The sequence below is a fragment of the Orycteropus afer genome, unplaced genomic scaffold (genome assembly GCF_000298275.1).
Source record: "Orycteropus afer afer isolate SDZICR_OR568_19922 unplaced genomic scaffold, OryAfe1.0 scaffold00016, whole genome shotgun sequence".
NCBI classification, from domain to species: Eukaryota; Metazoa; Chordata; class Mammalia; order Tubulidentata; family Orycteropodidae; genus Orycteropus; species Orycteropus afer.
Window position 1 is genome coordinate 9,445,151 of NW_006921603.1, and position 17,275 is coordinate 9,462,425.

The 17,275-nt window shown below is 41.3% G+C and overlaps 1 protein-coding gene across 1 annotated transcript in view; it reads left to right on the forward strand.

Annotated features, from left to right (window-relative positions):
• The first annotated feature begins 1,428 nt into the window (after positions 1-1,428).
• The window catches only part of ZNF365 (zinc finger protein 365), a 32,749-nt gene continuing 16,902 nt past the window's right edge, over positions 1,429-17,275 (forward strand). Inside the window, exon 1 of the mRNA XM_007958992.2 lies at positions 1,429-2,171. Within this exon, the coding sequence (XP_007957183.1) occupies positions 1,429-2,171 (743 nt within the window). The remainder of the gene's footprint in view (positions 2,172-17,275) is intronic.

The following is a 17,275-nucleotide window of genomic DNA, read 5'->3' on the forward strand; positions in this document are numbered from 1 at the left end:
AACCGCTTCGCTCCCGCAGCATCAGTAGTACCAGACGCGGCGGCGGCGGCGGCGGCAGCAGCTGCAGTTGCAGCAACAAGTCGGGTAAGTAGCGGCCTCTGGGCATCTGCGCCCGCGGCTGGGCCCTGGCCCTGGGGGCGCGACGTGGTGTAGGGCAGGGACCCGGCCAGGACTGCCGCCTTTAGAGGATGGATACCGTTCCCCGCAGGGGAGTTGGGAGAACGGGCTTCTCGGCCCCCGCCAGCAGGAACTCTTGTGCGCACGCATCCACTCTGGCACCCACGGGTTGGCACGCAGCAAGGCGGAGGTGGGGAGGGTTGAGACCCCTGAGGCTTGGTCATTGCCAGCCTTTCCTTCCCATCCAGAGTAAATTAGGACTTCCTTGTGGATTGGAGTTTCTGCTGGGCCCGTGAAGGCTGCCTCAGTGTGGGATGATTCTCTATTTCCCCATCCAAGGATGCTTCCCTCTTCCCCCTAAAATCTTGACCTCTTCTTTCACTTCTTGCTAGTGTTTTTTGATACTTCGCTGGACGCAGGTTTGCACCCACCTCTAGAAAACCAGCGATTAAACAGCAAGGTGTAGCTTGCTGGAAACAGGAAGAGTTTCTTCTCTCTGGGGCCCAGAGCTTATTAACCTGGAAGCTTTGCCTGCTCAGCAAGCTGCCTGGGAACTGTTCGCACCTCTGCTTTTGACTGAGGGCCCAGTAACAGCACTTTCCATCCTGAGTCCCCCAGCTCTTTTAGGGGCCAAATACTTGTCACATTTAAGTAGAAACCATTCCTGGAGGGAGTAGACCCGCACTGCTTGCAGAATTGGGTTGCTAGCAGTCATCTCTTGCTTGGACTGAGATAATAAATCCCTGCAAGAAAACAAGAACTTCCTTTTATTGAAAGAGTTGTGCTGATAGCTACCTAGTTCAAACAGTGGCCATTTGTAGGAACTGTCATGTTAAAGTAGCATCAGATACAAGACAAATGCATCCAGAATACTGTACTTTGGCCCTGGCCATTGTCACACTTGGGTTACATGAGCTAAACAGGGGTCAGAAAACTTTTTCTGTAGAGGTCACATAAATATTTTTGACTTTGTGGACCTGTGTCAGCTACTCACCTCTGCCGTTGTAGTGCAAAAGCAGCAGGAGACAATGCAGATTTGGCTCATGGGTTTGTACGGAGGAGATTGCTTAACCTTCCTTCCGAATTGTAGCTGGTGGGTTTGAACCACCAGCATTCTGGTTAGCAGTCAAGTGCCTTAGGCACTATGCTACCAGAGCTCCCAATTTTAACACTATATGCAAAAGTCTTTTGAAACTTGAAAGCCTCTGCCCTCATTGAGGTAAGCAGCAACACTCGCTTCAGTAGAATTTTTAAAACAGACATACAAACTGCATGATTTTCTTTTCCCCCTTGCCCAGGACTTTCAGAGTAATGCAACAGAAGGCTTTTGAGGAAAGCAGATACCCCTGGCAGGAATCCTTTGAGAATGTTGCTGTGTGCCTGCCATTCCGCTGCCCGAGGTGTGGAGACCATACCAGATTTAGAAGTCTGTCGTCCTTGAGGGCCCATCTGGAATTCAGTCACAGCTACGAGGAAAGAACCCTCTTGACAAAATGCAGTCTCTTTACTTCCCTCAAAGACACAGACTTAGTCACTTCCTCAGAACCCCTGAAACAGGGAAAGTTGCAGAGCGGTGGCAATGTGGTAAAGCAGAAACCAAGCTATGTGAACCTGTATAGCATTTCCCATGAACACTTAAAGGACAGGAAGCCATTTGAGGTGGTGGCAGAGAGGCCTGTGTCCTACGTGCAGACCTACACTGCGATGGACCTGCGTGCAGACTCACTGGATGGACCACTGTCAAGTTCCGGACTTCCCACCTCTGACACCAAAGCTTCTTTTGAGGCACATGTCAGAGAAAAATTTAATCGGATGGTTGAGGCTGTGGACAGAACCATCGAGAAGCGAATTGATAAACTCACCAGAGAGTTGGCCCAGAAAACTGCTGAACTCTTGGAAGTTCGGGCAGCTTTTGTGCAGCTGACTCAGAAAAAACAGGAAGTGCAGAGGCGAGAACGGGCCCTGAATAGACAGGTGGATGTAGCAGTGGAAATGATTGCTGCACTGAGGCAACGCCTGACAGAATCTGAGGAAGAGCTTCTTAGGAAAGAAGAGTAAGTGGCACTGAAACAGGATAGTACTTCCCCTGAGCCCCCAATCACACACATATCACCAGTTAAGCAAGGTTTGGTTTCTATTATCTGCAGATGCCTTGGCTGCATTTCTCATTGATACAGTTAAACTCAGGAGGCATAAGGCTTTTGACTGCATGATCTACAGTCTACTTCTAAAACATCAGCCATTGAAAACCCTACTCTGACACACGTAGATTCACCATGAGTCAGAGTTGACTGGATGGCAGTGGGTAACAGTGGTGCATAGTCTGCAGCCCAGCAACATTGAAATCAAAGGGTCTCATTCTCTGTTATCTTGGAAGGAATAAACTACAGATGTTTTCAGACAGAGGAGTTGGGCAGTCTAACTGTTGTGGGATCCATTCCCAGTACCAACTGGTGAGGAAGGGTGAGTGGAGTAAGAAGGCAAATGGGACATGCTGGGTGATCCATTCCTTCACTGACAGTCTCCGTGTTTTAAAGTTCAGAATATGAGGTGCTGCCTTACTCAAATACAAAAACATGCTCCATATGCAAATAATTTTGACAACTTTGCTGTTTTGGATTATCTGCCCATCTCAATTAAATTCCAATAGCTTAGAATCCATTTAACTATAATGTATGTGTAAGCAACCACTAGGAAACAACTAGAAACCCAGATGAAAGGCTTTTGGATATTGTTGTACTTCTATGATTTAAGTTTGAGAATTTACTTTTTATAAAGGGATGGATGGTAAGTCCCACCCCCTTGCAAAGAATTGACACAGATTTTCACAAGTTATAAAAGCCATTGCTTTAAAAAGCATCATGCTTAGAGAAGCATTTCCTTATCAATAAGTATGGATTCAGAAGCTCTGGTGGCACAGTGGTTAGAGCATTCTGCTGCTAACCGAAAGGTCAGCAGTTTGAACCTACCAGCCACTCCATAGGAGGTAGATGAGGCAGTCTGCTTCCATAAAGATTCACAGTGTTGGAAACCCTATGGGGGCAGTTTTACTCTGTCCCGTAGGGTTGCTATGAGTCAGACTCGACTAAATGATAGTTGATCTGGTTTGGTTTTTAAGGATGGCTTCATCCCAAACTAGAAAGGTATATGTAACACTGCCATGCATTTCCGAAACGCAGAATGTTAGATTTCATTTTAAATAAAGGTTCAGAGTTCATGGGATCAAAGAACATGAAAATTGATAGACCAAAACATCCTAGAAGGTAAGTTTTCAAATAATTTGAAGTCCATTATAGAGACTGATTTAATTTCAGACTTCTTTTGCCCTATGACACTCTTCTATCTTGTGTTGTCTCTTAAAATGTAGTAATTAAAGCTTCCTCCATTTGATACAAGGATGAAAAACCCTGTATATTAAAGAGATCATCACTTGCTATCACTAAATGCTCACATTCTACCTAGAGGGATTCTGCCCTGCTCAGACTTAATTAATTACAGAGTTAGGATGGATTTGAGTAAGCCATTGATTTACTTTGCTTCTAGGGAAATGATCTTTAATGATCTTTAGTGAAAAATGTTTCTCTCTTGGCTTTTGGTAGTTGCTGGTAGGAAGTTAGTGCCATGACACATATGGCCACTAACCTAACATCACTGGAAAGACGGCAGATAGAGCTGCCCTATATGCAGAGAAAAGCTTAGAATCAATACCTTGACTCAAGAGCAGTGAACTTAAAAGGCAATGAAATTAGTCTTGTATATGTAATTGTTTTATTTAATAATTATAAAAAGTAATAATGAACATGGGATTTGGGGTAGTGATTGCCACAGTTTGAAGGACTCAATATGGTGGATGGAAAGACCGTATGGTTCTATTGTCAAGAATCTAATTTTTATTTTTGGTCATGAGATCAAGGGTGCTTTATTATTAAAAGTAACTGATTAACGAAATAAAAGGGAGCCATGCATATGCCAATAATGATAATGGGTCATAAACCAATTTTTATGATTAATGCTATGCTGTTACTTGAGGACCAATTGAAAAATCATGTGTTTTAACTCACAGGCATGGTCCCCCCTCATCCTCTAGAGACTGCTTCTGTTAAGTTCTGTGAATGTCTTTCCAGATATTTCCTGGGCACATAAAATCATATGTAATTTATGTACACATATAAAGCTTCTATTTTTTTTTTCCAAATGCAATTGTGACACATATTATTCTGACAGTTGTGTGTGGAGTTTGTAATATATTGATGGTATCTTTCATGCACTAACTGTAGAATTATATCATTTCTTTTGACTATTACTTAGTATTCCATGGTGTGACTACATCATGATTTATTTAACCAGTTTGCAATTGATGAATACTTCGTTTTGTTCCATTTTCCTCAGTTAACATCCTTGTACATATATCTTTTTCTTAACTACATGTATGTTTGTGAATATATCTCAGAGTAAATTATGAGTTGGTTTTTCATATACCATTTTTGGGTTAACAAAAAAAAAGCAGTGACATTGAAAAATGAATAAAAATGGAATGAAATTATTGCAATTTTTAGATGTAAAAATAAACAAAGTCTTCATTTTTTTAAAGCCTCCATTTGGAGCTAGCCCATCTGTTTATGTATTCAAGCCTCAAATAATCACTTTTTCTGTACGTAAAATGGGGACTGAGAGAGTCTTGTTTCCAGGAAGGACACTGAAGCTCTTGGTCTGAGATAGTGGCTATGGACAGCACCCTCAGTGTCTAAGCAGCCCCATCTGAGCAGGGGTACAGAGTGAGCCAGCTGCCAGCTGCCACTCTGTCAATAGCGGGGGTGATTTAACTGAGCTGCTTGGCTGGGCCATGCCTCTTCCCTCCTCACCACATACTTGGGGTCCCTCCTAGAGCTAGGCCTTCCACCAGAGGTGACCTTCCCAGAAAACAGAAGACTATGTTTGGCCAAGGACATGTCAGGAGCTGTTCTCCCTTGCTAAACTGGTTGCCATCCAGTTGATGTCAACTCATGATGACCCTCTGTGTTAATAGTGTAAGATTTTTGAAGCTCTGACTTTTGTAAATAGATGACCAGGACATTCTCCCCAGACGCCTCTGGGCAGATTTGAACTGCCAACCTTTTGGTTAATAGTCTAGCGCTTAACCGTTAGTGCCACCTAGGGACATTCTCTCCCCTGCTAAACATCTCTAAATGAGCTGTGAAGGTCCATTTGTAAGAGAAAGTAGGTTACTAAGGTCCCTTTTGAAATGAACTTAAACTCTGGAAACCCTATGAAACAGAGTAAAGTTTTGTTTTTCTTTAAAAAAAGTGCATACAGCTAAAAATTTTAACTTTCTAATAAGGCTTTCTTGCTTATGGATCTTTTCTCAACTTTAAAATTCTTTCTTTTAAACTAAAATAAAAGGCTGTAGGGCTGATTCTGTCCCAAGACCATCTCTATGCTGAATTGCCTTGGCTTGAGGAGGTATTTTGAAGTGGCAATATTTGTACTTTTATATTTGTGCTTTTATACTGGTGAGGCTCATTGTACCTCAGTAGAGAGGTTTTTGTATGTTTATGTGGTGCAAATCCAAGAACAGTTGCTCATCATCTTTAGAAAGTCAGTGTAACTTTAAAAGTCCTACTGAAACAGGTATTTACTTATTTAAGAGAATTGAGACCTGATGGGTGTCAAGCATTACCTGTAATCAGGTAAATCAATCCTGGTCAACCTTGCTGTCAGGTATCCCTTAACAAGAACGGGCATTCTTAGATCATAGCACAATTCCTGGCCAAGTTGATCTCCTGAGTTTTAGAGAACTTCAGAGTAATAATAGTAATTCAAAATTTATTTACACACTCTTGCTCTGGTAAGGTTGGAAATTCTGAATGAGAATCTGTGATGTGATCAGCACTGTGCTAGAAGTGGGGAGGTGCATGCTCATGGTGGGGCTGTAAAATTCTTAATGCTTTTCTTGGAGAAGTTTGTGCTCTACATTGTTGTTGGCAGGTGCTGTTGAGTCTCTTCCGACTCATGACAACCCTACATAGAATGAAATGCTGCCCGCTCCTGCACTATCCTCACAGTCATTACTGTGCTTGAGCCCATTGTTGGCAGCGATCATCTCCACCAATCTCATTGAGGGTCTTCTTCTTTTTCGCTGATCTCTAGTTTACCAAGCATGATATTCTTCTCCAGAGACTGATCTCTCCTAATAACGTGTCCAAAGTTCACAGTCTTGCCATCCGTGCTTCTAAGAAGTACTCTCACTGTACTTCTTCCAAGACAGATTTGTTCATTCTTTTGGCAGTTCATGGTATATTCAGTGTTCTTCACCAACATCATAATTCAGATGCATCAGTTCTTCACAGTCTTCCTTATTCATTGTCTAGTTTTCACACGCATAAGAGGTGATTGAAAATCTCCTGGCTTGGGTCAGGTATACCTTAGTCTTCAGAGTGACATCTTTGCTCTTGTGCAGCTGATTTACCCAATGCAATGCCATTTGATTTCTTGACTGCTGCTAACATGGGTATTGATTGTGGATCCAAGTAAAATGAAATCTGTAGCAACTTCAGTATTTTCTCTATCTATGATGTTTCTTACTGTGAGGATTTTTGTTTTCTTAATGTTGAGATGTAATCCATACTGAAGGCTGTCTTTGATCTTTATCAGTAGGTGCTTCAAGTCTTCTTTGCTTTCAGCAAGCAAGGTTGTATCATCTGTGTGTAGCAGATTGTTAATGAGTCTTCCTCCAATCCTGATGCCATGTTCTTCTTCATATACTACAGCTTCTTGGATTATTTGCTCAGTTTACAGATTGAATAAGTGTGGTGAAAGGCTACAACCCTGACCTATACCTTTCCTGATTTAAAACCCTAACATCCTCTTGTTCTTGTTCTGCTAGAAACAACTGCCTCTTGGTCTTTGTACAGATTCTTTACGAGTACACTTACTTGATCTGAATTCCCATTCCTCACAATGTAATCCATAATTTGTTTTGATCCACACAGTCACATACCTTTGCTTAGTCAACAAAACACAGCTAAACATCTTTCTGGTATTCTCTGATTTCAGCAAAGATCCATCTGATATCAGCAGTGATATCAGCCGCTTCAGGACCTCTTCCAATCCTGCCTTGAATTTCTGGCAGTTTCCTGTCATTGTACTTCTGCAACCATTTCGGAATTATCTTCAGCATAATTTTACTTGTATGTGATATTAATGATGTTGTTCAGTTACTTCTGCATTCTGTTGGATCACCTTTCTTTGGAATGGGCACAGATATGGATCTCTTGCAGTCAGTCAGCCAGGTTGCTGTCTTCCACATTTCTTAGCATAGGCGAGTGAGTGCTTCCACTGTTGCATCTGTTTGTTGAAACGTCTCAACTGGTATTCCATAAATTCTTGAGCCCTGTTTTTCTCCAGTGACTTCAGTGCCATTTGGAGTTCGTCTTTCCATATTACCAGTTCTTGATCATATGCGACCTCCTGAAATAGTTGAACATCGACCAATTCTTTATGGTACAGTTTCTATGCTTTACATAGGTAGAATAAAATATACCTATGAACTCAAGGCAGTTTGAACAAATGCTTAGATCTAAGCCACAGTTTCAAGTTGGTCAAATGTGAGAGAACAAATTTTTCTATGTGAAGAGACTGTCCCAAGCGACTAAAGAAAAGTTTGGGATTTGCATTGGTGGCATGTGGAGAGTGACGTTGAAGGAAGAGTAGGGAGGGGGCTTTAGGGATGGCCTCCCAGAGGACTGTGTAATTTTAGAACTGGAAGACACCCCTGCTTCCTCAAGATAACACGGTCATTTTACAGACAAGGAAAATAAGGCCCAGGGCAATAGCATGACTCATCTAAAGAAAACAATTTACTAGCAAAGCTGAAACTGGAACCCAGATTCCTTGCCTCACTCCTGAGTACTTTTTTCCCATTAATTCACTGCTTCCCAGCCAGACTTTTGAAAATGTGATATTTGCCTAAAGCCTAAAGGCTTATGTAAGGCTGAATCTGTCCCATTTTGAAATGAGCTGGCTTCTTTGCTATTTTGAGATTCCTGCCATGATGACATAATTTATTTTTCAGATGTGATTAAAGAAGATGTAAGCTGGCGTCAGAGGTGTTGGGAAATGGGGAAATGATGGCGTTACAAGCACGGTCATGATGCTAAGCTTCCAGAACATCCCTCCCAGGTTTTCCCTCATCCTCCAACAAGGGCTCTTAACTTGACTCTCCAGTTGTTCGTGTCCAGTCAGGGTAGTTCACGTTCCACTGCCAGCCTGTAATTATGGTGAGGGGCCTCTTTGTGATCCCATCTCTAATTTCCACCCTGCTCTCTTGTGAGCTGTGATAGCTATAATGTGTTTCCCTTGCTTACTTCATAAGTGGCCCTGTGTCCAGTCCCGAGTCAGCCAGAAGGGAAATCATCATTGTATGCCTGCTGAGTGTCAGGTACTGTTCTAGGTTCTGGTCACACAGTGCCAAATCAGGCAAGTCCACTTACTGCCTTCATAGAACCCTCAGAATAGAAGGGAAAATAGATATTAGACAGATCATTGTTGTTAGTTACTGTTGAGTTGGCTCCAACTTGTGGCGGCCCCGTGTATAACAGAATGAAACATTGCCCAGTCAGTCCTATGGTATCTTCATGATTATTAGTATGTTTTAGTCCATTGTTTTGGCTATTGTGTCAAACAAATCACTAGGAGACAAATAAGGCAGCCTGAACTGAAAGTGCCTATTTAGGTTTCTGTCCAAAGCTAACTGTGGAATGCTGGCCTTTAGAAGGCCATTTTGACTTAGTAGCTTATTTACTAACAACTATACCATCTTGTTTAATTGCATCATCTTACCTTTTAAATGAACGCTTTTCCCATTTTAGATCAGCTAAAATATTAAGTAGACAACCTGGTCTGCTGACTGATCCACATGTAGGAAGCACAGCAAGAAAAAATGTGGTAGGTGCAGAGTTTGGAAGATCAAAGAGGTGTGTTTGCTGTGCATTGTTAATGTAAATGGGATCCTTTCTTTCCACACTAAGTCCATGCAGACTTATAAAATAGTGTAGGATAAACCATATGTCAAACATGCCCTCTTAGGGATGGCAGGCACATGGGTTTGCAGACACGGGAAACTTTTCTGTGCCCTCTTTTCCCCTCCTGCCCCTCCTTCCCTCCCTCTTCTTCCTCCTTCTTTCCTTTTTTTTTTTTTTCTTTTCTTTTTAAAGGCCTGAGGGCCTTAGAATGTGCTATTGATCTGCTTAGAACCATAAAGATATTTTGACTTTCCCATTAGAGTTATTTTTTCTTAATGAGAGATAATTACTTCTTGGTTTATTCAAAGAAGCCAAAAAGACAGATGAGGCAAAGGGCTGGCAAAGCTCTCTCTGTGATGTGACAACTGGCTCTGACGTGCAGATGAATTCCACCCCACGGAGCCCTGCAGAGGGCACAAGCTGACTCCAAGCTCCAAGGTTGCAGCCAGGCTTCTAGGGGTTCAGAGAGACTTGACTCTAGCTTTAAGATTTGCCTCCTGGCTGACATCACGCTCTGCCTGAGGTGCTCTGTGATCAATAGCTAGACTATTTTTAGCTGCAAGTATTTTTACCATTGCATATACCTCTGAAAAGGTTCATAAATCAGTACTGTAAAATGAAATTCAAATAACTTGGTAGAGATTTGCCTTTGGGAGAAGCAGCTGATATTAGAGCATTGTTTAAGAATAGAAGAGAAGCATCAAGCAATTTTAGAACCCACCCCTAACCCTATAATCCAAACCAAACTCATTGCCATTGAGTCAATTCTGACTCATAGCATCCCCCTTTGGGTTTCCGAGGTGGTAAATCTTTATGGAAGTAGATTACTCAGTCTTCCTTCCATAGAGTGGCTAGTGGGTTTGAACGTCCAACCTTCTGATTAGCTGTCAAATGCCTTAGGCACTACACCAATTGCATATACCTCTGAAAAGGTTCATAAATCAGTAATATAAAATGAAATTCAAATAACTTAGTAAAGATTTGCCTTTAGGGGAAGAAGCTGATTGTCCAAGAATAGAAGAGAAGCATTAATCAATTTTAGATTCCACCCCAACCCTAGAGAAGGTATGTTAATCCCACCATCAACCCTGTAAGAGGTATCTATGTTACTCATTGGTCTTATGCCCTAGTATATGTTTAGAAATGGAAGAAAAAAAGAGAAAGAAAGAGACCTATACATCTTTTAGTCTGTTAAAGATTTTCAACAGACTAAGACTGACTTTCAGCAGAAAGTTTTTGAATGCTTATGGTGTGTTAGGCTCATGTTAGTTGCTGGGGTACTATAGTGAACAAGCAGAATTCACTGTCTTTGCAGTCTCATGGGGTAAATGGCAAAATTCTGCAGAGTCTGTTGGGAGAGGGGCTGAGGTCTGTGGGAGGACACAGTAGGTTATCTGACTCACACTTGAGGGTGTCAGGGAGACCCCAGAAATTAGAGGGATAACTAAGGTTGGGGACCCTGGTAGGGGAAACAGCATGTACAAAAGTAATACTATGTGTGAAAGAATGAAAGGATCTCACTGTGACTAGAGCTGGGGACAGAGTGGTGATATGCAAAGATGTGGCAAGCAGGGAACATGAGACTATAGGATGGCCATGAAAGCTGGAAACATGGGGGGGAAATGGTTTTTTGATTTGTGATTACTATACATTATTGTCCTTCATTACCAATGCCCTTGCACAATCGCAATGAACACAATGTGATGCATTAATTTCCATCAATCCTATATGTTTCTATGCTCACATAGTTTGTATCTTTGATTTTTCTGAATGAACCTGTGCCTTTAGCCAACCCCAGTAAAAGTAAGAGAGGGGCTTCAATTTGTGTAAAATAAAATAATCCATGTTTCAGGCTTTATGGGCACTATGTAAATGAAAGAGTACATGAATGAATGAATATTTTTCCAAACTAAAACATTGATTGTACTGAAGGAGTACAGTGCCCCCTTCTACTGTGTTGACTTCTACTTTCTCAGAATGCCCTTAAGTCTCTGAGATACAAACAGATTTCCAGGTCTGCAAATCATTCTGTGTGATAATGAACTTTAAGACCAGATTCTTTCCTTATAATATAGTAGAACTTTTTCATTTCATAGCAGATATTGCTTTAAATAGGCATATCTTAAGTGTAGCTTAAATTTTTGGATTTAATAGTGTTTGACTTGTTTTATATTTTGAAACAAATAAAACAGAGATCGAACCAGAAGTGACCTAGAGTCAGTTAAAGGTAATCTCCCAAAACTCTGACTGTGTTTCACTCTGTTGTACCCTTATCTTTTCATCTGGCCTTGCATCTCTTACATTTTATTCTGACTCACAGAGTTGAGAAAACTAAAATGAAACCATGTTAAGTATTTACTGTTCTGCCTGATAGCATACTGTTCTTCTTGATAGCATTGAGCTGAACTTTGTAATTATACGATTGTTTCTATGATGTCTGTTCTTCCTCCTGTACCAGGGGTCAGCACACTATGCCCACAGGCCAGATTCAACCCACTGCCTCTTTATATACAACTCATAAAGTAGGAATGGTTTTTACATTTTTAAGTGGCTGGAAAAAGGTCAAAGGAAAAATATATGAAAATTATATGAAATTCAAATTTCAATGTCCATATATAGTTTTGTTACACAGCAATGCTCATTCATTTGCATATTGTCTGTGGTTGCTTTCATGCTGCAAGGGCAGAGTTGAGTAATCATGACAGAGATCACATGGTCCACATACCTTAAAATATTTACTATTTGGTCCTTTATAGAAAGAGTTGACTGATGGCTGGGCCAAATAGTAAGCTTCATGGGAATAGCCATGGATTTATCAGTGTGCCCCATCGCCAAGCCCAACACCTGTTGCTGGTGGTGTTAGTTGTAGTCAAATCAGCCCCCAACTCATGGTGAGCCCATGCTGCCCAGTCCTGTGCCATCCTCATGATTGGTTGTAATCCAGACCATTGTGATACATAGCATTTTCAATGGCTAATTTTCAGAGGTGGATCATCAGACCTTTCTAGTCCCTCTTAGTAGGGAGGTTGCACTAAAACCTGTTCACCATCTTGGCAACTAACAAGTCTGCACTGACTGATGACTCATGAGATTCATTGACTGGGAATTGAATTTGGGTCTTCTCCATGGAAGGCAGGAATTCTACCACTGAACCACCAATGGCCCCACCAATGCTCCATAGCTGGTTGGTAGGTGCTGTCGAGTCGGTTTTGACTCACAGTAACCCTGTGTTCAACAGAACAAAACACTGCCCAGTCCTGCACCATCCTCACAATTGTTACTATGCTTGAGCTCATTGTTGCAGCCACTGCGCCAGTCCATCTCATTGAGGGTCTTTCCCTTTTTTGCTCACCCTCTACCAAGCATGATATGCTTATCCAGGGACTTGTCCCTCCTGATAATGTGACCAAAGTATGAAGACAAAATCTGGCAATTCTTGTTTCTAAGGAGCATTCCAAGTGTACTTTTTCCATGAGAGATTTCTTATTATCCTGGCTGTCGTTGTTGTTATGTGCCATTAAGTCGGACCAGACTCATAGCGACCCCTCCTTGGGTTTCCGAGGCAGTATCACTACGGAAGTAGATTACCCCATCTTCCTTCCGAGGAGTGGCTGGTGGCAGTCATGGTATATTCAATATTCTTTACCAACATCATAATTCAAATGCTTCAATTCTTCTGCATTCTTCCTTATTCATTGTCCAGCTCTCATGTGCATATCAGGCTATTGAAAATACCATGGCTTGGGAGAGGTGGACCTTAGACTTCATGGTGACATTTTTGCTCTTTTAGCGCTTTATAGAGGTCTTTTGTAGCAGATTTGCCCAATGCAATATGTCATTTTATTTCTTGACTGCTATCTCCATGGGCATTGATTATGGATCCAAGTAAAATGAAATCCTTGACAACTTCAGTGTTTTCTCCTTTTATTGTGATGTTGCTTATTGGTCTAGTTGTGAGGATTTTTGTTTTCTTTATGTTGAGGGGTAATTCATACTGAAGGCTGTATTCTTTGATCTCCATCAGTAAATGCTTCAAGTCATCTTCATTTTTACCAAGCAAGGTTGAGTCATGTGCATATTGCAGATTTTTAATGAATCTTCTTCCAGTCTTTATGCTGTGTCCTTCTTCTTGTAGTCCAGCTTCTCAGATTATTTGCTCAGCATACAGATTGGATAAGTATGGTGAAAGGATACAGCCCTGATGCATATCTTTCCTGATTTTAAACCACACAGTATTCCTTGTTCTGTTAGAGTGTAATTATTAAAGAGGGTTATTCAGGTAATTTTCATGACTCCTTAGGTGAAATAAGAGGTGCTTATGGATATCGAACATCTAGATTGAATAGGATGTGCAAGAGGGATCTGAAGTCACACACCTCCTCTCCCACAATTAGGCATCTGGTTTTGGTATTGTTTTTATCTTATAAGGATACACTATGACGATCTCAGAATGAGGGACTTCTCCAGCATTTATGCATCTTTTCCTTTAAACAAAGTCACACTAAATCATCTGACAGGAAACATCCACAAACTGAAACTAGGTTAGAATTGGTGTCAGGTTGGTTGAAAAATACAAAAGATTTTAGAGTTTCAGCTTCGGGGCACAAGATAATTGCATGAAGGATACTAAAAAAGAGCCTTCTCTTCTATGACATAACACTGCACAAACAGTGAAGAGCACTAATATTACTGTTTAAAAGTTTTTGTTATGGAACTAATAACAAGACATTACATGATTTAAAAATACAGTCACAGGCTTTGTTGCATTCAGATTAGTTCTCTTGCTTCTGTGATATTAATTCCATGAGAGTATGCCACCAAATGTTGCTGTTCTTATGTACTAGAGTATATATCCAGGGAACCCAGGAATAGTAAGTATGTCCAGAGAAAAATGACTGGAAAAAATTTGCCAAGATGTTGACAGTAGTTACCTTGGATGGTGGGTCTATGGGTCATTTCTGTTTTCTTCCTTATCCTTTTGAAAATTGATTACAATACATATTTATTTAATATTTACTATATGAAAAGTATTGTACTGAGTCCTGGCCATAGAGCAAAGATCAAAAAGCTGACCCAGCATCTGCCCAGTTGGAGCCTCCAACAGGTCAGTTTTTACATTTCTCACAATAAGTGTGAAATACTTTTGTAATAAGATAAAAATATATATAGTGAATATTTGCTGGCAAAACTGGATATCCATTTGCAGAAAAATGAAACAAGATCTGTACCTCACACCATACACAAAAACTAACTCCAAATGAATCAAAAACTTCAGTGTGAAGCATAAAACTATAAAGTTCCTCAAGGAGAAACTAGGGGCAAATTTAGGGGCCCTAATATATGGCATGTCAGGACATTAGACAATGTGTAGCACTGGGCAGGTTGGCCGCAAAGGAACTCTTTCAAGTGCTGAGGAGCAAGGATGTCTCCTTGAGGACTAAGGTGCACCTGACACAAACCATGATATTTTCAGTCGCCTCATATGCATGTGAGAGCTTGATGATGAATAAGGAAGACCGAAGAAGAGTTGATGCTTTTGAGTTGTGGTGCTTGCAAAGAATGCTGAAAGTACTATGGACTGCTAAAAGAACTACCAGATCTGTCCTCGAGGAAGTGCAGCCAAAATGCTCCTTAGAAGCGAGAATGGCCAGACTTCATCTCACCTACTTTGGTCATGTTGTCAGAGGGGACGATTCCCTGGAGAAGGATGTCATGCTTGGTAAGGTGGAGGGTCAACAAAAGAAGGGAAGGCCTTCAACGAGATGGATTGACACGGTGGCTGCGACAGTGAGCTCAAGTATAGCAAGGATCATGGAGCTGGTGCCAGGATCAGGCGGTGTTTTGTTCTGCTGTACATGGTGTTGCTATGAGTTGGAAACGGCTCGATGGTACCTAACAACAACAACAACAACAACAATATATGGCATAAATAGACTATCAAGCATAACCCAAAATGCACAAATGTTGTTGTTGTTGTTATGTGCCGTCGAGTCAAACCCGACTCATAGCAAATGCACAAATAGCAGAAGATAAACTAGATGAATGGGACTCTCTAAAAATTAAATTTTTTATGTGCTTCCAAAGACTTCTTCAAAAGGGTCAAAAGAGAACCTACAGATTGGGAAAAAGTATTTGGCCATGATGTATCTGACAAGGGACTTATCTCTAGAATTTATAGAAAACTCTAACACGTCAACAACAAAAAGACAAATAATTCAATTAAAAATGAGCAGAAGATATGAGTAGACACTTCACAAAAGAGGATATTCAGGAGGCCAGGAAACACATGAAGAAATGTTCATAATCATTAGCCATTAAAGAGATGCAGATCGAAACAACAATGAGATACCATCTTGCCCCAGCACTAGTAGCAGAGTTCAACAAGACAGAAAATAATAAATGCTGATGAGGATATGGAGCGATTGGGATTCTCATACACTGCTGGTGAGACTGTAAAATGTTACAACCACTGTAGAAAGCAGTATGACGATTCCTTAAAAAGTTGGAATTAGAAATACCATTTGACCCAACAATTTCATTACTAGGTATATATCCTAAAAAAGTGAGAGCCAGGAAAAGATCAGATATATGCACACCTATGTTCATCGCAGCACTATTTACAATAGCAAAAATATGGAAACAACCTAGGTGGCCATCAATGGAAGAATAGATACCCAAACTATGGTACATACACACAATAGGATACTATGCAACTCTAAAGAATAACATAGAATCTGCAAAACAGCGGATAGCATGGATGAACTTGGAGGATGTTATGCTGAGAGAAATAAGTCAATCACAGAAGGACAAATACTGTATTAGCCCATTATTGTAAAAAGTCAAGGAAAGGTTTCTATATGAAAGGAGATTTTCAGGGGTGGGAGGGGAGGAGAGGGAACACTGTTAGATAGGTAGAGACAAGTATTGATTTGGGTGAAGAGAAGGACAATGTACCAAATGTGCATGATCAACATGGTGGCATTGATGAAGAGGAAGACAGAGAGAGGTGCATGGGAGGTACAGACAATAAAGATGAACTCTTTTGCACATACAGTACAGCATTGTCAGTGAAGGCAAACATTGATCTACAGGTAGATAGATGAGTGGACAGGCTGAACTATTAGATATGTTTGTGCAGGAGGGAGTGTGCCCATGAGCATGTATAGGGTTGACAATGTTTCTACAAGTGTATTTGTAAAGAGATAAGATTGTAGTCACTTCTTGGGCTCAGCCAGCTACACGGAGTGAGTAGTTAGACCTGTGGGCTCAGGTCCATGGTCGCAGGGAACATCAAGCTCAATTGGCATAACATGCTACTTAAAAACTTTGTTCCACATCCTACTTTGACGACTAACACCTGGGATCTTAAAAGCTTGCAAGCAGCCTTCTCGGTGCAACAATGGGTCTTTCCTCTTCCAGAGCAAAGAAGAATGAAGAAAACCAAAGACATATGGAAACAATTAGTCCAAGAAACTGGTACACCATGCAATCCTCAGCCTATATGACTATGAGACCAGAAGAACTAGATGGTGCCTGGCTACCACTGTCCACTTGGGGTGGAACCTATGTAGGAGATCCTGGATAGAGTAGGAGAACAATGTGGAACAAAACTCATAATCATAAAATAAAAAGGCGGGGGGAGACCAGATTTGCTGGCCTGATAGAGCCTGGTGGAACCCTTGAGATTATAGCCCCTAGGTATCCTTCAGGACTGGAATTGAACCCACTCTTGTGGCTTTCAGGCAAACAAAAGACAAGCATATGAGCTGAACATTTACATTAGGTAGATTCACTCCTTGGAGAGATCAATCATGGGAGAATAGAAGGGCTGTGTATGCACAGGTAGACAGCTTCGGGGGGCAGGAGTGCATGGGAGGGAAGGACACAGAGAAGAGGTGGCTATGGGGAGGAAGTGGGAGGGGAGCTGTTGCATTGTGAGAAATTGCAGTTAATGTCATGAGACAAAGTGTATGTGAGCTGCTGTATGGAAAATGAAGCATCAGCCCCACAATCCCTGCTATAATTGAGCCCATCATCGCAGCCACCGTATCAATCCATCTCCTTGAAGGCCTCCCCCTTTTTGGTCGACCCTCCACCCTACCAAGCATGACATCCTTCTCCAGGGAATGGTCCCTTCT